This window comes from Monodon monoceros, unplaced genomic scaffold, assembly GCF_005190385.1.
Source record: "Monodon monoceros isolate NGI ecotype Baffin Bay Population unplaced genomic scaffold, NGI_Narwhal_1 Super_Scaffold_4, whole genome shotgun sequence".
NCBI classification, from domain to species: Eukaryota; Metazoa; Chordata; class Mammalia; order Artiodactyla; family Monodontidae; genus Monodon; species Monodon monoceros.
In genome coordinates this window covers 69,619,061-69,644,973 of record NW_021703781.1, presented here as the reverse complement: position 1 = coordinate 69,644,973, position 25,913 = coordinate 69,619,061, and the positions used below count along the sequence as shown (strand labels likewise).

Here is a 25,913-nt window from a genome sequence, read left to right as displayed (position 1 = left end):
AACAATTTTAAGCTCTTTAGAAACACACATTCACTATTATAGTTGCCTATTTCTTATTTAATTACAACTTTTAATAGAGATATGACGACTTTTAAAATGCAATTTATAACAATTCTACACTTAAGTTTTTTTCATGATGTTTATCTTGTTTTTGTAAGTTTCAGGTGTCAATTTATTTCTCCCTGGATATACTGGTTGAAATTTCACTGTTGACTATTCCAATGCACCCTTTAAAAATCCCTGAGAATATTTTTCTTTCAGGTTGACAACAGCCCACTCTGGGATCCAGGTGCAATATTAACAGTATGATGATTTTGTTCTGTTTTCTACACATGGCTTTTTCATACACTGTCTCTCAGAGATGGAAAATTCTGCCTCTTTTTTACATTTTATAGTAAACTTTCATCAGAATGACCTAAAACCAGATCTTTTCATTCTAGATGGCTCAAGATTATTCAAGATTCATCTGTAGTTTGGTTCCCTCAATATCTTGGTGATAAATTAATCTAATGTCTCTTTTTAGAGTGCCTACTTCATGCAGAACATACACCAGCCACTGTGTGTAAGCAACACTAAAAAACTGTGGTTTCCAATAAATGAAATCTATAGATGCGAGCAAGTGTCAGTGGGTCCCTGAAAGAATGTGCTAGAATCTGAGTAGTTTTGAGGTTTGTGGTGCTGTCCTTTAGAGTCAGGAGAGTATCTTCTTTCCATAAGATTAAAATAATATATAACGTTATCCCCTCTCCCCCTAAGGTTTTCCAACTGTACGGTTGCTCTTCTGACACAAATGCATTGGGCCCTCCCATACCTCCATTCAAAAAGTAATGAAAAGGGCTTCCCTGGTGGCGCAGTGGTTGGGAGTCCGCCTGCCGATGCAGGGGACACGGGTTCGTGCCCCGGTCTGGGAAGATCCCACATGCCGCGGAGCGGCTTGGCCCGTGAGCCATGGCTGCTGAGCCTGCGCGTCCGGAGCCTGTGCTCTGCAGCGGGAGATGCCACAGCAGTGAGAGGCCCGCGTGACGGAAAGAAAAAAAAAAAAAAAAAAAAAAGTAATGAAAAGACCCTTGTTTCTTAAGAGTTTTAAGTGCTGCAGCTAGTATCCATGAGGATAGCGAGAAAACATGGAGAACACAATGTTCTCCCCAAATTGAAAAGTTTTAAACATTGCCTGAAAATAATAAACACAATACCTTACACTTTTATAGTCATTTTAAGTTGGAAAAGTGTATGCACATCTATCATATTGTTTTACTCTCAAAATTAGTCTTGTAAAGGGAGAAGGGCATTCAATAATTGAGTGTCTACTGCCTGCTAAACACTGTGAAGTGATGATCCATGATACACAAGGCAATCCAAAGAGGTTAGACTTTCCTTGGGAAGATAAGACATGAACAGAAATAAATACAATAAAGATAGAATGTATCTTGTAATAAATAGAGGGAGGAAGGGAGACTTAGAATTATGTTCCATACTATGCCAGGAAATGAATATGTATAATCTCTTAATACCCCTCCCAACTCTATAGTAGCAATTTTATCAACAATTTATGGACTAGGAAATCCAGGCTCCCAGAATCTAACTTCCTTGTCTCAGGAAGCTAAGTGCCCATCACAAGCTTTGTACTGAATTTCTGGCAGTCAGGACATCAAGCAAGGCTCCTGACTCATCAGCCATTACCCAAACTTTTCCCATTAGATCAGGCTGGTTTCAGAAAAAATGCAGTATTAACACATCCACATTTTCTTCTCTTAACACCGTCCCTTCCATTCCAACAGCGCTGGTGTCCCTCAGGATTTGCCCTCAGAGCAGGTAAGGAACTTGTCGGTTGCCCTTGGTGAGGGAGGCTGTTTGCTTTTCTTAGTTGACTTAGCTGAATACGACCAGAATCACCTCTGCGTTTGGCGTCTGAAGTTAGGTAGACTAACAGACTGTGAGTGCCCAAGGGGGTCCTTTGGACGCGTAAGCCCGCAGAGTGGCGATGGCGTCTCAGACTTTACGGAGACCTGTTTTACCTGTGAAGAAAACGAGGCTCAGGGAGGGGAAATGACTTGACCAAGGTCATACATTCGATGGTGGCAGATGTGGGATCAGAACCAGGTCTTCTGACTCCAGCCCAGTGCCTCCCAGGATCTAATTTATTAACCCCTGTGTTAGCTTTGGAATCTTTTATCCGCTTCCCTTTTTCCTGTCGTCTGAGTGGGGGATGTCATTCCAGTCAATTAGCAGCCTTCTCTAGTTTCAAAAAGGGAAGAGTGGATAAGGGGTTGGGGAAAAGTATGTTTTCGGCCAGTTAAAGGGACTGATTTATTTCACCACCACTCATCCAACGCCCGCTCGGTGCCAGGCACTGGGTATCCACGGTACAGCAAAGACAGCTTCCAAAGGTTGAAACTGGGTCTCTCCCAAGACCGGGCGTGCCCTGGGCCTTGCCTTCCTCCTCGCGGAGCAGTCTCCCGCTGTCCCCAGAGCCCCGCTGCTCGAGGAACCTCCAGCACTGGGCGCCTAGCTCACGGCCTCAGCGCCCGCGCGACACGCCCCCGGTCACCACGGCAACGGGGGAGGTGCTGACCCTTGACCCCGGGCCCCGCCCGGCCCTGCCCCGCCCCGTCGCATTCCCGAGATCAAGATGGAGAAGGACAACCCGGAAGTGCCGCCGCCCGCCTGGTGCTAGGAGCCGCCGGCTCGGCTAGGCCGAGACCCGCGCCCGCCGTCCTTCCGCCAGCGGCCCACCCCGCGGTCCTTCCGCGCCGGAGCTGCAGCGTCCCCCGCCCCCGGTCCCACTCCACCCCACAGCGACCCGCCCCCGCCCCCAGGCCCGCCCGAGAGGAGGAGCCGAGGCGAGGGGGAGGAGGCGGGAGAGGTTTGCGAGAGGGAGCGAGGCCGCACTAGCCGCCGGCGGTTCGTATTACCGGGGTCGGGAGGAGGAGCCCAGCCGGGCTCGCGGACCAGCGCCGGGCGGGCAGGAGGCGCGGAGGAGGCGGGCGGAAAGCCCGGGGCTGCGAATTGGGGCGGGGGCGCCCTCCCACCTCTGCCGCCCTCCGTTCGGGCGTTGGCGGCCTGGCCTCACCTGCCCGGAGGCCTGGGAGCCACCAGTCGCCGCCGAGGGCCAGTCCCCGGGGCCGGCGGAGCGTGGAGGTGCGGACGCGAGGCGCGGGCCTCCGCGCGGAGGCCTGGACTGCGCGGCCAGGTGATGGTGGGCCCCTGTGCTTCTCCAGAGGAAAGGGGACCCCCAGAGCAGCTGTGCCCCCAGGCTGCCCCAGCAAGCCGTTTGGACATCAGCCGTAGGGAAGTCGGGCAGCTGTGAGTTTGCCTGTCTCCGTTAAGTGTCCTTAGGATGCAGTGATTTAAGGAATCAGGCTCTCCCTGCGGGAGGGGCCCTGCCTGCGCTGGTGAACTCGGTGCAGAGAAAAAGGACAGAATGATGCTTTCCGAGCAAGCCCAAAAGTGGTTTCCGACCCACGTGCAGGTCACAGTGCTCCAAGCCAAAGATCTTAAGCCAAAAGGCAAAAGTGGCACCAATGACACATACACTATAATTCAGCTGGGCAAGGAAAAGTACTCCACCTCTGTAGCTGAGAAAACCCTTGAGCCAGTCTGGAAGGAAGAGGCCTCTTTTGAGCTGCCTGGTTTGCTAATGCAGGGGAATCCAGAGAAATACATCCTTTTCCTCATAGTTATGCACAGGTCCCTGGTGGGTCTGGATAAGTTTTTAGGGCAGGTGGCCATCAATCTCAATGACATCTTTGAGGACAAACAAAGAAGGAAAACAGAGTAAGTTATGTAATTTATTTTGAATTGGGGGGAGTTTAACTATTATCTCATTTATGGATTTCCTGTTCTTGGAAATTATTTGTCTATCTGGGGCATTGGTTTTTGGACTGAAATATGACCCAGTTTTAAACACCATATTTGCATGAATCTGAAGTAAAAATAGCCCTTGTGAAGAAACATTTTTTAAGTGGAGTCTTTAATGATCCATTACTCTCTCATTTGTTTGAGGTAAACATCTTCAATAATTGAATATTTTGCGCAGGATTTTAAGTAAACATTGTTTCACTACTTAATAAGAGGACTGGACCATAGTGTTGACCAATTAAAACAACATATATGTAAATTGTTACAATCTTTAAACATTAACAGTTTTTCAGAAAATGGAACATCAGAAAATTAAATCTGCCAATATGACGTCTTATATATATATATATATATATATATTTTAATTGAACTCTGAAGCTGTTAAGTGGTAAATTACCAAATTTAGAACTCAGTATTTTATTTCATCATTATAAACACAGTTGACTTTTATTTTAGCTCAGATTTAAGGGTCAGTACATCTTGATGGAGTCTAAAGCTATTAAAAGAAAAGTTTTAAAAGTATGTACAGATATCCTCAACCTTGAATGCAATTACTTCAAAGTTAGTTCTGTAAAGCCAGTGTGTTTAGACCATATTAAATGCTAGCCAGATTGGAGACAGTGATTAAATTCTTGTGATGAAATGATTTAATGACATCTTCAATAAAACCATGGGCTTTTTAATATGACTTACAAACTTAGGTTAGATGTATTCTAATTTAAAAAACCATAATACAAGTTAAAACTAGGATATATGTCTTAAATTGAAAATAGTATGTTTTCTGAGATAGAGATACTCATCCCTTGCTTAAACTTATAATTTCTCTAGTCTGAGAACACATTAAAGTTGATGTAATTAGTGAGAGAAAAATATAGGTTGAATTTATGAGGACTTCAGATTTCAAAAATAGCTTTGCTGTTTCAGAAATTTATTTATGCTTTTAAGAAGAACTTTTATAATAACTTTCTTGAAGTTCATGTTATTTTCTTATATTTTAAAACAGCCATCTCATGTTCTTTCTGTACATAGCTTCCTGCAGGATTCTCTTGATTGGAGTTTTTATTGAAAAAAATTTTTTAATCAGGTCTTTGGTTTAATATATGTAGGGTAAAAGGGTAGAGAGATAAGTAATACTAGGAATGCTGGAGGAAAATGGTAAATATTTAACTGAAGAGATGAAAATATTTTAAAAGAGAAAAGGGTTTAAAGAAAAGTGTAAAGTTGAATATATATCAATGATTTTAATAACACTGTTTGATACCTACAAAGTAGCATTCAGTTACTTCTGAGGAGTTCTTCATCAGATTTAAACTGAAAAATGGATAATCACCAAATAATTTATTTCAAATTGCCAATTTTAGATGACCTTACTAAATAATATTTAGAAGTGTTTTGAATGTAAACTTTTAAGTATATTGCATCTTCAAATTTCATACTGCATTTACCGTACTTTTAGTGTTAATGGATGATATACTACAGGCCTTCTCTGAAATATAAGTTTTCCGAGTGAAAGTAGGCCCAACTGTGTGAACCCAGAGATTCTGAGGATGAAATAAGCTTTTAAAGTTTCTTCTTGTTTTACTCCTCATCTTTGGCAGCATCACAATTACAATAAAGTTGGCTGTAAGCGATACTCCAATATCGTAGTCTCCTTACAGAAATTCTCTATTGGCTACTATATGAAATGGATTGGAACTTTTGGGAAGGAAAATGCTTTTAAATGTTATCAAGAGCGCTTCTGATGTTACTGCATTCAAAGTGATTTTCATATGTTATTAAATCCCTAACATTTTCTTTCTTTGTGGGTAAATGGGGACCACGTATTTGATGAGATCTCTTTATTGGTAATATTTCTAGTTTTTTAATATAGTTAATAGTTTCCTTTTCCAGCACAGCTGTACATATGGCCCAGTAAGAGACAGACTTGAGTCACCGGTGTGTTGCAAGAAAGATATTTAATATTCTGCACATTGTTGAGCCTTGTCAGCATATTCCCAAGTGCTTTTTAGAAAACCGGTATGAGTGATGAAGGCTACCAGCTGATTTAGAAGTCCCATGGAACTGCTGGGTGTGACAGTTTCTACTCTTGACACTGAAGACAAGTATTTACAGCTTGTCTTCCAGTTGTGTTATGACAAGCCAAGAAGTGTGGTGGCTAAAACTATCATTTTACTTATTTTTATACCTTGCCTTGTTTTTTCTTTCAAGGAGGGGGGAAGAGGGGCCTGAGCCAGAACACTTTGAGTGGGGCATGGAAAGAGAACTTCTGTATCTCCCACTTTAATGGGTGTCTGGGTCGGTTCTGGCACGAGATTTAAGGAAACAATACAGTATTTAATAATAGAATGGTAAAATAGTTCATGCTGTTATGTAATACCGATTGATTTTTCTTTTTAACAGCAGAAGTGGGTGATGTTGATTTTTTTTTTTTTTTAAATGCTCATGAAAAGTAGTAACTATCAGAGCCCCTAGAGTTAGGTATGACTCAAGCACATGCAGATTTTAGGACTTTTGTGTGCAGCTCTGCAGTGCACCTGCGTCCTGGCCTCTGGCACCCTTACTGCCAGTCTTGTCCCATTTCTGACCACACAGTACCAATTGCTTGGGAATAGTTCCCACATGTGTGGTGGTTTTTGAACATGGACCTGTGCCCACTAAAAATTGAACAGAGGCCATATACAGTTTAAATCCAGCACTCCAGAGGTGAAAAAAAAATCAGCATTAATCCACTAAGCCTCAAATGCTATGTCTTCATTTTATCTTTTTGAAGCCTGGGAAAACAAGTGCTATCTCTGGAATGATTCTTGAAGGTCTCATTAAGACTTCCCTATAATATCACTTTCAAAACAAAGCAGCTAGAGTTATTTGTCATGCCTATATTTTCAGTTGGTATATTAAAGTTCTTCGCAGTTGGGTTTTTGGAGGGTTTTTTTTTGACGAGGAGGAAGGAAAATACTGTTTTTACAGTTTATATTCAAACACTGACTTGCTTTATCCATTAAAGCTTACCTAAGTCTTTATCTTTCCTTACCAAAGAACAAAACAGTGCAACACATACACACATACACACACACACACACAGGGTTGTAGCATGGCTGTTTTAAGAATATAGTTCTAGAAATGAAAATTCAGTAAACATTTATTTAGTGCAAGGCAAACTGCCTTCAAGGAGCTTACACTCTAGCAGGACAAAACCTACAGTGCCTTCTTTGTTGGCGCTCATGTCTCCTGATTAAATACAGTGTCCTGTAAGGTACAACCTGGTTTGAGTTTAACCTTATTAACATATGTGATTCATTAGATACAAAAGAACTACTATTTTCATGCAGCTGTTATTCATCAATTTTGGCTATTTTCCTTGTTGACTCCGATCTGACATTGAGAAGTTACTTATTCTCTGTGCCTCAGTTTCCTCATATGTGAAATAAGGATGTTAGACTAGATGATTTATTTGGTCTCATTTCTAAAATTCTATGAATTTCGATGACCCTTACTCCCTTACATTTATTGGGTTATTGCTTCATTTTTTCCTCAGATTTGCTTTGATTTGTTATACACATGCAAACCCTATATGCTTGGAGTTTTTGTTTGGTTCGTTTTGTTTGGGGATTTGTGGGGTTGGGGGGTGCATTTCTTGCAAAGTGGATTCACCTATTTTCTATATAACCTGAGTTGTTAATAGAGCATTTCTCATGGGCCATCCATCGGAAGGATTTCTCCCCCATGGAAAATGCTCTGTTTCCCCAAACTGTGAGTTACTAATTGGATATATAACCTTGCTTCATTTCCAGGCTATTCGAGTGCTCAACTTTGTTTTGTTGAAGGTTCTCTATTCCACAGAATTTATTGCTGTAATTTTTTATTTCTAGTCTCTGAGTTTTCAGATTTCACCATTTGCCTCAGATAAGGGATTTTCTCTATTTAGGGTCTCATGTTAATGCTTTCTATTATAAGATATTCTCTTTTTAAAAAGTTACTTGTTTTGATGCAACTAGATCTTAATTGATTGAATTGCTTCAAATTGAATAGAAAATATTTCTCTTGCATGTTACTTGCTAAGATGTAGCTGGTATATGTATTATGTGCCAGTTTTCTTCTGCCTGGAAAGGCCTTTGAACCAGTCTTCCAATTGATAGTAAATGTAGCTTCTTCTGGTATATCCTGTAAAATTAGATCAGAGTTCCTTTTGTAGCTAAGAAAATTTAACACTTGCAGAGCTGTATTTAAATGATGACCTGTCTCCGATAATATACGGATATATACGGGATATATCGGATATATACGGGACGGATAATATACTTCATTGTTAAGTAATGTGAAAACATTGTGGAAGCTCTCTTCTAGGCTGGAGTTTGTAGTTTTTTTGGCTGTTTGCCCTGTAGACTGACCATTTGTGACACCAACAGCTGGAGAGGTTCTCATGGATAAAAATACTGTAAACAAAACCAAAATAAACTTTGCTTCTTACACATCATTTAAAAATGGGCAGTGTAATTCACTGAAGTGACTAAAAGCATAGGATATGGCTCCAGTTAAAATAAGTTTTATTTGGTATTGTCACAGTACCAATCGTTAATGAAACAAATAGATTCTAAGAGGAAGCACGTAAGCTTTCTTTTTTCATCAAAAACGCTTTACAAGATTTATTACTATTTGTCACTTCTTGCATTTTATTAATTTGCATATTTTATTCAGGAAGAGGCTTTGACCCATTTTATATGAATGCAAATTATATGCGATTTTCATGATTAGCAAACTATATGGAGTAGTCTTCCATATTAACAAAATTCTTTTAATAGCTTTTGCAGAGGAACTATTTTGAGATAGAGGCTAAATATTTATTATTTTATTAAAAAATTAGTCATTATCATTTTATGGTGCTCAAAAATAGTTTGTATTGATGAATTATTTCAGGGTCTCTATCTTAGTGTCTTTTAATGCTAAAAAATGTTCTTCAGCCATTAGCAACACTTACCCCAGATGGAAACATAATAGGCTATGTATGGTTGGTAAGAATTTTTGATGATGAGTGATTTTCAAATCATGAAAGAAAAAATTGTCTAAATAGCTTTTCAAAAAAGACTGATTCCTTCTGTATATGCCACATGACAGAGACTTATCTGTTTTTTAAATGAAGCATTGAATAAAACCAGAAGCACTCTGGCTGACAATTTCTCGTTTAGTGCTTAGATTGCCTTGATGTAGAGTAACTTTATCTAAAAAGCTGTTTGTATACAACAGAGCTCAGTAATCCTCTCTTCATTACATGTTACAACCCAGTTTTTCCTTCTCTTTAAGGTGGTTTAGTTTAGAATCCAAACAAGGAAAAAGAGCCAAAAACAGGGGTGAGATAAAGGTCAATATTCAATTTATGAGGAACAATATGACAGCAAGTATGTTTGACTTATCAATGAAGGACAAAACAAGATCTCCTTTTGCAAAATTAAAAGATAAGATGAAAGGTAGAAAAAATGATGGGACATTTTCTGATACATCTTCTGCAATCATTCCAAGTTCTCACATGCCTGATGCCAATACTGAATTTTCAAGTAGTGAAATACAGATGAAATCTAAACCAAAAAAGCCTTTCCTTTTGGGTCCTCAGCGACTCTCTTCAGCGCATTCAATGTCTGATTTAACTGGGGCCCATGTATCCTCGGAGAAGCTGAAGTCTGGCACCGTTGCTCAAACGCATCTTCTCGGACACCAGATAGGTTCCTTTGGAGCAGTTCCGGAAAGTGGTAAGTGACTCATGCATTCTTTCTTGTTGATCCTCCGTGGTTTGAACTACCCTCTTAATTTTTAAAGTTTGACTTCAAAGTTAGAGAATAAAAATTGGAGTTTCTTGCTAGTATTTTCTAAATTTAGTCATCGAATATTTATTGAGTACCTACTGTACTCAAAATTGGTAAGTTTATTAAAGGCAGAGCTTTTCTGCATTTAGTACTGTATTTATATTATTAGAGAATAAAAATGAGTCTTGGTTTCTTTTCATGGCCTGGCTTCTTTTTCTTAACTGCCGTTTCTCCTGTCTCAAAAGCCTGAAGCATAAATGAATATTCCATTTCATCAGAAAGTTCCTAGAAAAGAAACCTTTAATGTTCAGAAGTAAGAAAGTAAATTTAATGCTAATGATGAAAAAAAGTCTGAGAATTTATAGCACTGTGATGCCACGCAGAACCTTTAGTTTTGACATTATAATTTGTTTATGTGATTGTTTCTTTCTGAGCTGAGTAAATTACTAATTGTCTAGCAAGATACTAATTGTTATTAGCCTACATACCGCTGTACCTTAGCATTTTAAGGTTGTTTTCCTTGATTATTTTAAAAGGTTAATATCTTTAAATAGCTAATTGCTCTCATTCTAAAAACAGCAGTATGCACACAGAACATGTCAAATAGTGTGATGTAATGTGTCACTGATTATGTACTAACTACAAAATTGTTTGCAGGAAGTCTCAGATCTCCACACAGAAGAACATTAAGCTTTGATACTTCTAAAATGAACCAACCTGACAGCAGTGTGGGTGAAGGTGAATCGTCTTTCGGAAGACAAAATGACCCATTTACAAATGTGACTGCTTCATTACCCCAAAAATTTGCAACACTGCCAAGGAAGAAAAATCCGTTTGAAGAAAGCAACGAATCATGGGACAGCAGCATGAATTTATTTTCAAAATCAACTGAAGTAAGAAAAGAAAATAAAAGAGAAAAAAGGGAGAAAGTTAGCCTGTTTGAAAGAGTGACTGGAAAAAAAGACAGCAGAAGATCTGATAGACTTAACAATGGGGGATCTGATAGCCCTTGTGACTTGAAATCACCTAATGCATTTAGTGAAAATCGTCAGGACTATTTTGATTATGAGTCAACTAATCCGTTTACAACAAAATTCAGGGCTTCAAATATAATGCCATCTTCAAGGTAAGCTTAACGGGGGGAAATTGTGCTATTTTGGAAAATATTGTACTTGAAAGTATCAAATATCCTTTTTAAATTCCTTTTATTTTACTTGAAAAATAATTCTTATCTTATTTTTATAATTAATTTTGGAGCCGGGCAGTGTTGCATACATCTTTGGAATTGAACTTTTTATCTTAGAAGGATAAAAGATTCTTAATCCCCACTATAGTTTATTTCTACTTATGTTAGCCAGAAGCTCACCGAAACTTACAGAGAAAACAGCATAGCTTTTGATGAGACGTAGTGGGAGTGAATCACCAGTGGGAGTTAATTCAAGCCAGAAATTTAGGTGATAAGTTGTGTTTCTAGATGTTATTTTCCGGAGATTAGTTATGGACCAATAGCAGCCTATGGACTATTCTTTAAGAAATGCTGGCTTAAGTATTAATGGTTTTCATAATAGGTGTTAACTATCCTTATTAAATGGCTATTTAGAGTAGTTTTTATTTGTGAATGTTTATTGGAATTCAGTGAACCTTGTGGGTACTATAAATACATCAAAGAGTATCTGTAATGATGACTTATAGAAATAATCTATCTTGATAAGGTTTAGATTTTCAAAATCTGTTCTCAGTTATGTAATAGTACTTTTCTAATTCCTTAGTACAGGTTGGAACTGTATGGTTTAAATAAAATGATAGATTTTGCAGAAGTGAATGGTGGAATAGCTCATTAAGGAAACCTCAAGCAAAGAGTAAGATGAATTTATTGGAATCTTAAGCAGTCATCATGGAAGAGCATGGTAGACTGTTTGCCATGTAACATAGACGTTCTTTCCCAAGGCAAGGACGTATGGTGTTCAGACCCCAGTGGGAAACCTGGCTCAGTAGCTCTGTGACCTCTCTCAACCTCAGCATCTCCATCTTTGAAATAAGGAAAATGATATCTACTTGATAGGATTGGGAGACGATAAATGATAAAGTACATGGTACAAAGCCAGGCCCCAAATAGGGAACCCATAAACGGTGGTTGCTGTTTACATTGCCATGTCATACTTTGTTCAAGAACAGTGCTTTGTGTTGTCCTACTATAAACAGAAAATAGTACTAACAATTGCCCTTTTAGGCTTGTGATCTCCTGCCTGTCTTCTGATCTTCTAAAACATGCATTTAGAGTTTTCCAGGGAAAGTTTGTGTTTCTTTTATCAATAAATGGGTATTTGCTGTGGCTTTTGAAAGTATTGTTCAGTTTTCTTTATAGACTGTACTCCAAAGAAATACGTTTTTATCATATGGTATTAATATTTTATTGAAGAGTCCATGGTTTTTTTATGCTATTCTCAAGCATTTCATTTTGGTATTTTACATAGTGTACTTCACATATTGCGGTTAAGTCTTAAACTAAAGAGGTAAATAGAAATGTATTTGCTTTTTTCCCCTCTTTAACTGAACTTTTTTTGAAGAGGATTACTGTAAAGAACTGAGATAACTTAGAGATTGGATAATTTACATAATGTTAGTCAAAGAAAAGCAAGAAAAATGGGAAACAATAGGAAAATAATTTTTAAATTATGGCAGCATATGGAAAAATAGGTATCCTCAAATTTTTAATTGCCTTATACTTGGGCTTATTTACGTGGACTTAAAAATTAATGTTTTAAAAGTGAGTGTGGCATTTTGTGAAATTTAGGCTTTGTTTTGGGTTACTTCGATATTAATACTGTATCAAAATTAGAGCTGTTTCATGATATTTGTATAAAATGATTGCAAATATGTGAAAAACAATAGGTTTTTTAACTTTAAGAATTTCTCTTCTTCATATTCATGAGATGCCAGCTATAAGAACAGAAACATTTGTAGATTCCTGAGAAGTTGCTCTTCCTTTTTGTGTCACAAACCATGTTTGTGATAAATGTAAAACATTTGCAATAAACGGGTAGGTCTAATTAATAGTATAAAAAAAGAAGGATTGAATATAAATAGATCTAGGAAGAGAGTGCAGTTCAAATTCTTGGAAAGCAACTTTGTCTCGAGTGGAATTAGGAAGGATATAGTCTGAGGTAGTTTGGTCTATTCATATTTATCCTCCCAGTATCATTCCTCAGTTATATGGGACATTTTAGATTTCTCACCTTAACATCTAAACCAAATGCACTTTTGAAGCTATAGACTCACATCACTAGGACACATGCTGTGAATTATTTTTTTCTGTAGTGCTAAATAGATCCATTTACAGAGTCTCCTGGACTCTTTTTTTTTTTTTAATTTATTTTCATTAATTTATTTTTTTGGCTGTGTTGGGTCTTCGTTGCTGCACGTGGGCTTTCTGTAGTTGCGGCGAGAGGGGGCTGTTCTTTGTTGCGGTGCGTGGGCTTCTCATTGCAGTAGCTTCTCTTGTCGTGGAGGCCCGCGGGCTTCAGTAGTTGTGGCACGTGGGCTCAGTAGTTGTGGCTCACGGGCTCTAGAGTGCAGGCTCCGTAGTTGTGGTGCACGGGCTTAGTTGCTCCACAGAATGTGGAATCTTCCCGGACCAGGGCTTGAACTCGTGTCCCCTGCATTGGCAGGCGGATTCTTAACCACTTGCGCCACCAGGGAAGTCCTCTCTTGGACACTTGTGACTGATGTTTTCTTTTTTCTTTTTTTTTTTTTTTTGCGGTACGCGGGCCTCTCACTGATGTGTCCTCTCCCGTTGCGGAGCACAAGCTCCGGATGCACAGGCTCAGCACCATAGGCTCCATGGCATGTGGGATCTTCCTGGACCGGGGCACGAACCCACGTCCCCTGCATCGGCAGGTGGACTCTCAACCACTGTGCCACCAGGGAAGCCCGACTGATGTTTTTGAGAATGCTGAACAAAGTGAAGGGTAAAATATGTAGCTGTGGAACTGGATTTTGTTCTTTAGTGAGCTGTCTCCGCTATGATTGCAGGTACACAGGAACCATATTATTACCCTCTGGGTGAATAATGTGTATGATTACAACCGTAGAATTTTCTTTATGCCAAAAAAATTTTAAATACTAAGGAACGCTTTCTTGAAAGTTAGTTTTTATTTCTTTGTAAGTAAAGTCCACCTGAAGAAATCACCTCGTAATCACAAAAATTACTGCATTTTGGTTCTGTTCTTGGAATAGATCCCATAGTCTTACATAAAACTGAGAGAGGAAATGAGTTAGGCTTTTTGTTGGGTTACTTCTACAAAGAGCAGGGCTCTTTGAAACACCTTTCCCTGCAGTTACTAATTCTCAGTCTCTTTCCTCTTACCTACCCCCACTTCTTTGAAGCCTCTCTTACTCTTGTAGGAAGAGGTAGCTGTTCCTTGTGCTGCAGCATGTTCTTACCTAATCTTCCTTTCTGTGGGCATCTCATTGTTCACTAATATGACCAGCCACTTTTTTTCCCTCTCACCTCCATGAACAACATGAGGGCAGGGCCTGCATTTCATTCATCTTTCAACCCTTCATCTCCAGCATGATGGGAAGTAGCTGGTATTGGAAAGCATTTTTTGATTAAATGAACACGGTATAGCAGATGGATTTCCTAAAATGCTACTTTCATTCTCTCATTCCCTTAGTCTCCTGCTTCCAGCTCAGTGTGGGCTAATAACACTGAGACACCTGCTAACACCAACAACAGATCCATAAAGGCAGGTGTGTGCATTTTTATATACAACTAAACATGATTAGAAATCTAAGTGAGTTTTAAGGGACTACCAAAATGTAATATTCATATCCTAATTAACATATTTCTGGAGTTTGTTAAGAACTCTGTATTAATTAGGTTAGGTTATCAGCTGCAATAAACAACCTCAGATCTCATTGGTTTGTTCTAGTAAAAGTTTATTTTTCCTTGTTGTCACAATTGAATTCTCTGAGACGGGGCTGGAAGAAGTGGCTGCTTTGTTCCATGCTATTGTTCAGCTCAACACAGTTGCTCAGAAACCAGGCTCCTTCCTTCTTGTGATGCCACCCTTTAACACCCATCCTCCAAGGCCGTGCAGCAGGGAGAGGGAGTGGAGGATCACATGTGGGACGTCTTTATGTGCCAGGCCTGGCAGTGGTACCCATTACTTCCACGTGTGTCCCATTGGGCAGTGCTCAGTCATGTCCCAACCTGAGTGCAGCCAGTTAAGAAACATGGTTTAGCTGTGGACCCAGAGAACACTGAATTGGGTGTGGTGGGTGTACCGTATTGTGTGTGTCCTGGATGCCAGTTCTAAGAAGTGTGGACACTGTCTAACACTTGGCATGCTGTAAAAGTCCTACTACACATGTATGTGAAAGGGTAGCTGGGATTATAATTTTCAGGAAAATGTTTTCTTAATTTACTATTGGTATTGAGTTGTTTGTATTTTAAAATTGCTCTTCCTCTTGCTTTTTAATTACAAATCACAGGTAGTTTAGCAGAATCAGTATCAACTAATTTGTTATGTGGTTAACCCTACAATTTGTAAAATAATGATTTTTTGCATCAGCAGTAATTAACTTTCCAAAAACAAATATTCCTGAATGTTTGTTATACCATTTTCAATAATTTGTTCACAACCAGTTCTTCTTTAATACTGGGTTATTTTCCCTCTGGAAAGTGGAAATAGGTGGGTATGTTCACCAAGCCAGATTTCCCTTTTTTTTACAGAGATGGAGCTAGACCGTTCACTTAGGTGGGGACATGTGACCAAGTTCTGGCTTACTGAAGACTTAGTGGAAGAGATGTACGGCGGGCCCTCCATATCCCCAGGTTCTGCATTCGTGGAATCAATCTCGGGTCGAAAATATTTGGGGGAAAAAATTCTAGAAAGTTCCAAAAAGTAAAACTTGAATTTGCTGCATGCTGGCAGCTACTTACATAGCATTTACATTGTATTTACAGTATTCACATAGCACTTACATTGTATTGGGTGTTGTTAGTAATCTAGAGGTGACTTAAAGTATATGGGAAGGATGTGTGTAGGTTACATGCAAATACTATGGCATTTTATATAAGAGACTTGAGCATCCAGAGAGTTGAGTAATCTCCTGGTGTCCTAGAACCAATACCCCACAGATACCAAGGGATGACTGTATACCAGTTTCAGGTCTAGTCCCATGAAAACCTCCTATACAGTCCTCCATATTGCCTGTCTTCCTCCAAACCCTAGGCTGAAGGTTAGGGTATACCTAACCTAGCCAAATCTGGCTTGCTGCCTGTTTTTGCAAGTAAGGTTTTCTTGGAGTGCAGTTCACCCATTTGTTTATGGCTGCTTCTGTGCTATAATGGTAGAGTTGAGTAGTTATGACAGAGACTGTATGACCTGCAAAGCCAAAAATATTTATTATTTGACCTTTTACAGAGATAGTTTGCTGAACCCTGTACTAGCTGGATGGGGGTCTTTAAGAAGGGCAGAGCCATAAGATAGGGACAACCTGGATCCCTGAATGCATTTGGAAGGCCACCTGATAAACAAGAATAACTGTTGAACCTTGTCTTGAATGATAAATTTTCAGAATGTTGTTACTGTGATTTTTGCATTTATTTATTATAGCACGTAGCATCATTATTATTTATCATTTACGGCACAGAGGCCATAGTGCCTCTTGTTCTTTTTAAGAAAGCTTAATTCAGAAACCTTTCAGAACCACTGGTGTGCAACACCAAATCCAAACTCTTGTTCCTAATTTTCAAGGATTATTGTATTTTAGGCTTTTCTTAACTACCCAACTTTTCTTTTACAATTCCTCACCTTTCTGTGCCAGGTGAGTTCCTTACTGCACCTCTCTACCCTGCGGTCCCTATAAGCCTGGCCAACTCTATTCCTTGGCTCAGCTGTGGAATGCACTCTTCACTCATCTCTGAGTATCCTAAGCCTAGCTATCCTTGATGTTGAAAACTCTTTAATCCTATTTTGATTGATAACATAGTGTTCCCTTCTGTGGAATTCTGCTGATATAGAACATAATTGCTGTACAATGTTCATTGTGTCCCAGTTTTAGTTGTCCCAACTAACCTGTATCAGCTGCTGAACGGTTGTGCTGAATCTTCTTTTGTGGGTGCCTGCAGCACCTAGATCACTGCATGTCATCAGTGCTAGAATCTTCAGTGAGTAGGCCCTGAAATAAAAGTCAGCATTTAAAGAAAAAAAACTTCCTGCTGATTCTCAGGCTTAAAAATTGTTGATCTAAGTTATATCATCTGTTTCATAAAAGTTCAGTAAGTACTTATTTATGAATAGGAATCAGGAGTCGTGCTGGTAAAGTCATAGTTGAATGGACAGTTTAGTCATATTAGCTTTGTCTACAGGGCCCTAACTAAGTAAAGGGATCAGTGAGGAGATCGGCTTGACTAAAACGGGGGTGTGGAGAAGAGTATGAATTTGGTTGAATGGCTAAGAAACATCTAAATTTACTTACGCGTTGAAGACCAGGCAGAAATGTCTGTTAAATATTTATGGCGTCTGTGGATGGGTTGTTTTTCAGGATTCAGGTAACACCAAGGCATCAGTAGTGATGAACAACATTTAAAAAATATGCTTGTGTTTGTATGCTACCTATAATAAATTGAAGAGACTACATTTGTGAGGTATATTCTTCTGAGGTTCCAGTTTAGGACTGAAGAATACCTCCTGGTTAATTAGGAGAGTTCATTAATATAAGGAGAAAATTTGTGGTGTATGTCTTATTCTGAAATTTAAAAAAATATAGTCAGTAATATAAGCATACTCTGTAGGATGAGTTAATGTTGTTTGATGTTAGAGGTAGCTCATCAGAGAGCAAGACCTTACGGGAGATATTTTTACCAGAGAATTTTGTTTTGGGAACATCCTTCTGTTTATGACCTGCACAAAGAACACACTTTCCCTTCATTATTTTCTGCCTTGTTGTAGTTGTGAATATACCATGTAGCAAACTCTTAGTTGCGCTACGAGAACTTAATGGTATGTTGTATAATAACATGCCTAGTGTCATTGATTTTATTAGAGCATGTATGCATATATTTCCTTTTGCAGTATTTGCTGTGGAAGAACCTGTCTACTTCTTTGCTCTGAACTTAGGCCAAAGAGGTATTTTTTAGGGCAGTACATAAATAGTGTCTGAGATGACGATCTCATATTTATCACTAATATTTTATAATTTTGCATGATAGTATGCCTTTTCCTTTCCGGATCAGGTTAACCTACTTCTCTTTTCCCTTCCTCCGTCCCTGCTTTCTTTAATCAATTCCGGTGATGATTGTACCATACCTTTCTTAAAAGCTGCAAAAAAGTTAGTTATCTAGAATGTATATTTAAATGTGTCTCTAATTTTCTCAAATCAAAAATCACCATAGGCTTTTAAGCATGTAACCATTATTATGAAGTTGTATAATATGTCCATAAAAAAGACTTTACTGTAGACTTATATTTTTATTTTAAAAAGTTATAGTAAACAGATGATCCTAAAGAAGAGACCTATATTCATAGTTTTAAAACCTTCATTTTTATAATGCTCCTTATGGACATTTTTTTTTTCCTGTATAAGTTTAAAGCTCAGTCTTTGGCTTAATAAACCTTATCCTGCATAAGGTTTACTTTAATAGCAATATTTATTTTTTATCCTTATTTGTCTAATATTAAAGATAATCTCCCTGTTATTCATAGCAGCCTATAAATCTTTTACACAGCTGAAAATTTGTAGCTTCATTTATGAGACAGAAAACAAAAACTTGACATGAATTTTGGAGCCATTAATCCATTAGTGCCCAGGGATTTACAGAATCTGTCTAATGAAACAATGACTAGGAGCATGAAATATGCGATGTGATTCGTTCCCTTAACACTAACTAGAACTTTTATGCTTAACTCCCCAGATACTACTTGAAACTTTTTTACCCTTTGTCATCCTAATACTCATTATAATAGCTTTCATTAATTGGTACATCTCCCCATGGGTTAATTTGCAGACACCAACCATGCCATCCTTTTGCTAACTTACTAATGCAAATTGATATTTATAGACTTCAAAATTGAAAACAATAAAAGCTCTAACAAAAAGACAGACTTTGCTAAGTTATTATCATTATTATTATTTTGAGCTGAGAGATTGAGATACACAGAGAATCTGTGAGAGAAGAAAACAAGCCAAAAAAATCCACAAAAACTACTGTAGGCTAATAAACTGATGTGAAAATTTCTCAATTTACAGCACTTGACAGGTGCTAAAAGAAAAGCATCTTTAATTTTAATGTGTTGTTAGGACCTCTTTAGAGAGACTGTACAAGTTATTAACAAGGTCCTCTGAGACAGGAGACGGGTAATTAACAAGACCTATGGAGATATAGTTTAGGTAATTAACGAGCTCTTAGGCACTGGACACAGGATAACACATAGCGAGTCCAATAGTTAAAGAGAACAGGTTGTTATGATCAAATACAAGATGTAGTATGTAAGTCTTCTTGAAGTTTCTGATAGGAGAGTATTAAGATTATATTCCAATGACCTTAGTGCACTAATTTTTGTAAATCATATATAAATTTTTTGCTTTAAGATAGAATTTGAGAGGATTATTTGCAAAATCAACAAGCAGAGAAGCTTGTTACATGTAGATTAATAATCTTCGTTAATTGCCATTAATGAACATGTATATTTTAAGAGCAATACATTGGTGAGACATAAATTACGTGATTCTAAATTTAGACTTTTTTACTTTTTACCTGTGGCCTCTTGGCTAAAATTGTCTATTCCAAATTGGCAGTCTACTTTCCTTGTCCAGTTTAAGACTGTCAGGATCTAGGGCAGAGAGAAGACTGTCCTTCCTCAGTTTGTTTTTTACATAATATGCAAAGGTCCCTCAAGTCATGATCTTATGGTACCTTTAAGTCTGAGACTCGAGAGTCCCAATTTCAGATACTTGGTCTAATCATTTCCAGTGTAAATTTGAAATTGTTGGAGTATGAATCGAGTTCTGGTTCAGAAAACTCCCAGTCAGCAAACCTTTATTATAAACATGTTATACTCTGAAGATTAAGAATATGAAGAAAGCCCTGCAGGTCTGATTCATTCCATTGCTTCCGACGTGTGGCTGCTCCAGGCCATCAGTATGACTTTTCACGAATTTCAAATCTGATAATCAAATGATATTTTCATTTTTATTATTTTTGGATGAACAGCAGTACTTTAATAAGGTAGAGCAATACTTGCTATAGACAAGGACAGCAGAGGTTATTAAGATATAAATCCTGCTCTTAGAGCTCATAAAAGCAGTCATGTAAATATTAGGTCTGAATTCCATGCTCAGGACTGGACATTGTATAGGCGTTGGGGTACTTTGAAAGACTTTTCAGTTGGGTTGTGATATGATCAGAGTAATATCTTAGATAACTCTAGCATGGTGGGGGGGTCTGCTGGGGCCAGGAGTGGGAACAGGGAGGAGGCTTTGGGGCAAGAGAACAAGTTGGGAAGTTACCGTGATTGTCGAGGTGAGAGTTGATGGAGGTCACTTGACAGTAAGGATGGAGAAGAAGGGAACCTCTCTGAGATACATTTCTGGGCTAATATAGATGGGATTTAACCATTCTGCTTGTGTGTGTGTGTGTGTGTGTGTGTGTGTGTGTGTGTGTGTGTGTGTGTGGAGGGGAGGGATGGTGGGGGACTAGTAAAGGAGAAAAAACAAGGAGGATTATTCCAATGATGTGTCTTCAATCGGTGTCTTCAATTTGATGAATCACAGTACTGTAGAAACTATTACAGCAATGTCAGGTCTGTAGTCTTGAATCAAACTTGGCATTTCAGTCTTGATGGAGAGGGCTACGTTTTTTTGTGTTTTTAATGAGGTGCTGTCTTGTTTATTTTAGAATTTTGTTTTTAGAGAATAGGAATTATGTGTTTTGAGTTATTCAAGACAAGCAAGTTAGTATCAACATAATAACAGCTCTTGAGAATTTGTTTTTGGAAGCTGGAAAATATTTTGGCTTCTTTGAACACAAGAATGTGTTCTGTAACTGCTTGTGGACTTAATGCATTTAAAATGTGTTCACCTTAACACTCTAATTACTCCATGTATTTCTCTCCAGTGGCTTTTGGCTTTACCAAACCTTGCCCCCTTTTGTTAGCTTCTCACTAAGAGAATAACTTCTTTCTTTTATACTTTTCCCTTACTTCTGTATACCACTTTTCCAGGCCTCCTGCTTCTATATTTAGAACATTTCCTTTTGGACTACTGTGACCATATCACCTGTGGTTACCTTTTTTCATAGCAATAAAGCTTTAATTTTTAAAATACGGGTGCTGTTTCTATATATTTAATATATGGTGGTAGTGTTACCTGATTATTTGATGTGTTCAATATAATTCAGTATTATTATATGACAGATAATAATTACAATGTAAATGTGTAAGAATATAAATATTAAACTACAGTATTATGTAACTATTTTGAATATATTATACATCAAGTAAAAATGTTTTATGTATTTTATATATTTATTTTAAGCTTACATATCTTTTTGACAAAAGTGCTACTACCACTTAAATAGCAATTACATGGATCACCTTGTCCAGGATAAAACTTAATTCAAATTGCCAATTTTTAAAATTATTTTCACAAACATGTCTGTAAAACTCTACTAGGGCTAGGGGTTGGATGGGTTGAAGATAAGATTCATAGGTTACTAGTAGCCTCATAAACTAGGGAGAGGGATGTGTAAGCAGTGACCTGTAATCCAGGCAGAGTGAACTGTGTTGAACACAGCATTTGCTGCAGGAAGGGAGAGGAACAGCTTGCTAGAAATTAGGAAATGCTTCTTCAAGGAAGAGGCCTTTGAACTTTTGTTCCTGACCATTGAACATGATTTTTTATGTTGGGGAATGAGTAGATAGACAATTGTTTTAGTAAATAGCAAGAAAGCTTATTTTAAAAATTATGAGATGCGTTTGGAAGGAATGTTTTATAAATTGTGACTGTGTACTATTATATCATTAGTTGTCTGCTAACTACTTAGTAATTTTACCATTGCTTTTCTAGTTGGAACTATAGTCTTTGTCTGTCGTTCCCTGCCTGGTAGGTTCCTGAGGAAGTATGTTTGTTACTTTAGGCTACCAGGAGCCAATTAGTGAGTGCCCTGCAGCAGCTCTGCATTAAGTATAACAACCTCTTTGTTATGGAGCCTGGTGTGGAAATGGGGGTATTCAGGTTAATCACATATTTTGTTTACTTGAGGTGTACGATATATTGTTTCATGTAGATTTTTTCACTTTAAAATAAATGAAATGCCCCAAATAAATTTAAAATGGAAATCATACCAAACATAATTTAATATTTGATTCAGAAGGTATATTTGATTAACTACTTCTACCGGAGGATTTTTCAGTGTTACATGAAAGTATAAATATAGTAATAGAATATCTAAATACAGTAATAGTAGAATATCCTAAAGCGAGTATAGGATAGGTTTAAGAATTCAGGTTTAGGACTCAGGTCTGGATTTGAGTCTTTGGAATAGCTATATGACCTTACTTAGCCTTTCTAAGCCTCATTGTAAAATGGAATAACAACCTTGGTGTGTTGTGGAAGAGATTAAATGATGTAAGGCACATAAAGTGCTGAAGGTAGGTTTGCCACATGGTAAACCTGGAAATGGTAGCTCTTGCTATGATCTTATTACAAAGCATCTACAGAATCTGTAACAATTGGTTTAAATAAGTTAAATGAAATTATTTACAAGTAACAATAGATTCTCAACTTTAAAAACCGTAAATAAAAGAAGTTAGGAGCTCATGTTTTTCACTGACTGATAAAGGACATACATTTGGTAGAAAACAATAAACTGGATAAAAGTTTTTTTCAAGATGTATGTTCAGTAATAATCTTTGATGAACTAAACTAAACCACATTGAAATTAAATAAAAGTATTCCCTGTATTAAGTAGAAAATTTATTTTATGACTTTCAAGGCAAAGGTATTCTAATCAGTATTGCTATAAAATCCTGTGTCCAGAAATTATCGCATAGCACTAATAAGGACAGTGCAGGGTAAATATCTAAGCTGTGGCTTTACCTTAAAGGATGATGAGGTTTTCATAAACTCACAAGACTTGAGTTCAAATTAAATTGTTCAAAGCTATCATAGTAAGAAAGATAAATGCCGCTTACCAAAAACTCCTCAGAGACCCCTTTGGGAAGAGGGTCCCTGCCTTAGGAAATTCACACAGGTAGTAGTATATCCCTTCTAACCAAGGTTTAGAAGTTGGCTCTTTCATTTCTTTGTCAGCGAAAGTACACTCTTTTGTCTTTGTTTTTTTTTGTATTTGTTTTTGCGGTACGCGGGCCTCTCACTGCTGTGGCTTCTCCCGTTGCGGAGCACAGGCTCCGGACGCGCAGGCTCAGCGGCCATGGCTCACGGGCCCAGCCGCTCGGCGGCATGTGGGATCTTCCCGGACCAGGGCATGAACCCGTGTCCCCTGCATCGGCAGGTGGACTCTCAACCACTGCGCCACCAGGGAAGCCCTTGTCTTTGTTTTTTAACCAAAAGTATAAGATTCTACTCGAGTAGTCTCCGAGCTCAGCGTTCTGAGAGATAGTATAATGTATAATTTCCAGTAAAATCATTATGCTTATCTTTTTGGGGGAGGAGGCTGGAGAGTGTATCTTAACACAAAACAGTAAATTCTTTTCTAGCAAAATTTTATTAATTTCGTAGCCCTGTGAAACCAGCTCTTACTTGCTAAGAATGTTTTAAGGCTGGGCTTTTCAGCCTAGGGTGTAGCATGGCCAGAAATCCCCCAGTCACCCCAGCAGCTCTGCTTCCAAGGAGGATACACAGGAGTTTGGGGTTTGTGTCACCAAATGGAGGGTCCCCAGGAAGTCTGGCTGCCTTGAGTGCCTCTCCTTGAAGGGTCTGCAGAGATGACAGGTTAAGGAAGCAGTTGCTTTCTGGCCAGGGGCCTCATTGCAGGGTGTTCTTGAACATTGGAGGCCTTCCTGGTGACCAGAGGGCACCAAGGCTTCTTTTCCAGAACTTGGCTTTGTCCTGAGTACAGAGCCAGCTTGTGGTACTTTTGGCCAAGGGTGTTGTGAGCCAACTTGCTTCGCCCTCCACCTTCCTGGAAGAGTTACCTCTGCCCAGGTTGTCCTCAACCTCTCCTCATAGGAAAAGGCTGATCAGGGATGCTGGGTTGGCCTTGATCGCAGACAGAACCTGTGCTCTGTCAGGCCCTGTCAAGGGCCCTGGTGCCTTGTTCTCATCGCTTCTGTCCAGTTTCACTGTTTGGCTTCCAAAGTAAACAGAACTTGCTTTCCACTCCCCTGTACCCTCAGATAGACTCTAGTGGATATATGGCAGACAGTGGACCAGGGTCTACTCAGAGCAACAGGATAATCACAACACAATTTCCCAGAGTGACAAGGTTCCTAAAGATTTAAGGAGAAAAGATTCTTTTTCTATTAAGAGAAGCACAATTATGATAGGGAGTAAAACGTAAAAATCTACCTGAATTTTTAAGTTCAATTTGAGATGTCGAGGCAATTTTATGCTTGTTGTCAGATTTATTCTCATGGATCAGGGGTACTAAAGAGAACAAAGTTTGAGAAGCTTAGTTGTAAAGAAATGGAGAATTTTTGGAATTCATACAGATTATGTTTAGAAATTTGTGAATTGTTTGATTGACTGTATTTTAAATAATCATTTCTTTTCTTCACCAGGAGAAAATAGTAAGTTAAACTTGATTGAACGTGATATTCTTGATGGAACATGCCTTAATTTCATGGATACCTTTCAGTCTTCAAGTTTTAGGACTTCTTCAACAGTATCGTCATTACCATTTCATGATGGAAAACCAGTTAGGTCTGAATTTGCTGTCCATGATCTTTGATGTCACTGACCACAATTTCCTAATTGTCTTGCCTACCAGATCTCATAAAAGATATCCTGTGAGAGTAATAATAAGTAAATTACTGTTAATCCCCATAGACATTTATAAATTAGGTTCTGTTTTGCCATCGCAGTATTAGTGTGCATGCCCAGTCCCAAGAGAGATAATGGAGTATTTTAATCTCTAATAGCATTAATTTGATTTGGTACTCACTCCCCCCCCCCCAAAAAAAAAACAGAAAGGAAAAAAAGCAGTATTGAGTTGCACTGTGGCTCTTAAGCCCTATTTGCATGTGTAATAGACATAATTGAAATGTGCTAAAGGTTGAGTTTACTAGTGGAAACTCTTTGGACACTTCATTTTTTAGGGCTTTTATAAAAGGAATCATTAAGAACATTTCTTTAAACTCCTTTAACATTGAACCTCTATGGAATAAATGTTTTCAGGATTTACCAGAAAATTGTCAGTTGAATCTGTATTGTGGTCAAATACCTAAACTGGTAGACTTGGTTGGTAAACTGGATAAACTGGCTAGTTGAATGGATTATATTAGAAGTCACCAATTTGAAACTTATTTCAATTCATATTGGCAGTTTTAAGTATAAGAGTAATTCTTTCTGTCTTAAAAAGAATGGAAAAATATTCCATTAATATGCTGTCAGGTCTAGATAAAAGTGATCTTTGTTATTCAGAAAAACGATATCCTCTGCTCTTTGGGGACTTGATACCTTGTTGTCGAAACCTGTATTGACCTACTGTTGATTTACTCAGTCAACTATTAGCCCAATTTTTATTAAGCACTGGCTGTTAATTTATTCAGCATACATTTGTTAAGCACCTGCCATACCCTAGGTACTATGCCAGATGCTAGGACTGAAAAGATTGAGATATCATTCCTTCCTTTAAGCAGTTTGTAGTAGAAAGAGGTGGGGAGGCCAGGGATTAGGATAGATACCCAAAATGCAAACTTAAAAAAAAATTCATTTTTAGAGCAGTTTGAAATCACAGCAGAATTGAGCGGAAGGTATGAGATTTCCCATATACATCTTACCTGCACACACATAGCCTCTCCCATTAGCAACCTTCCCCACGAGAGTGGTACATTTGCTAAAATTGATGGACCTACGTTGACACGTCATAATTATACGTAGTCCATAGTTTACATTAGGGTTCACTCTTGGTGTGGTATATTCTGTGGCTTTTGACAAATGTATTAATATAATGGTGTGCGTTCATCTTTATAGTATCATACAGAGTATTTCTACTGCCCTAAAAATCTTTTGTGCTCTGCCTATTGACTGGTCCCTCCCCCCAAACCCTTGGAAACTGCTGATGTTTTT

General features: G+C 38.4%; 1 protein-coding gene across 1 annotated transcript in view; it reads left to right on the top strand.

Annotated features, from left to right (window-relative positions):
• The first annotated feature begins 3,116 nt into the window (after positions 1–3,116).
• Positions 3,117–25,913, top strand: part of RAB11FIP2 (RAB11 family interacting protein 2) — a 40,228-nt gene continuing 17,431 nt past the window's right edge. Inside the window, exons 1-3 of the mRNA XM_029245568.1 lie at positions 3,117–3,774; positions 9,157–9,599; positions 10,311–10,779. Coding sequence (XP_029101401.1) covers positions 3,422–3,774; positions 9,157–9,599; positions 10,311–10,779 — 1,265 coding nt within the window. The 5' untranslated portion in view covers positions 3,117–3,421. The remainder of the gene's footprint in view (positions 3,775–9,156; positions 9,600–10,310; positions 10,780–25,913) is intronic.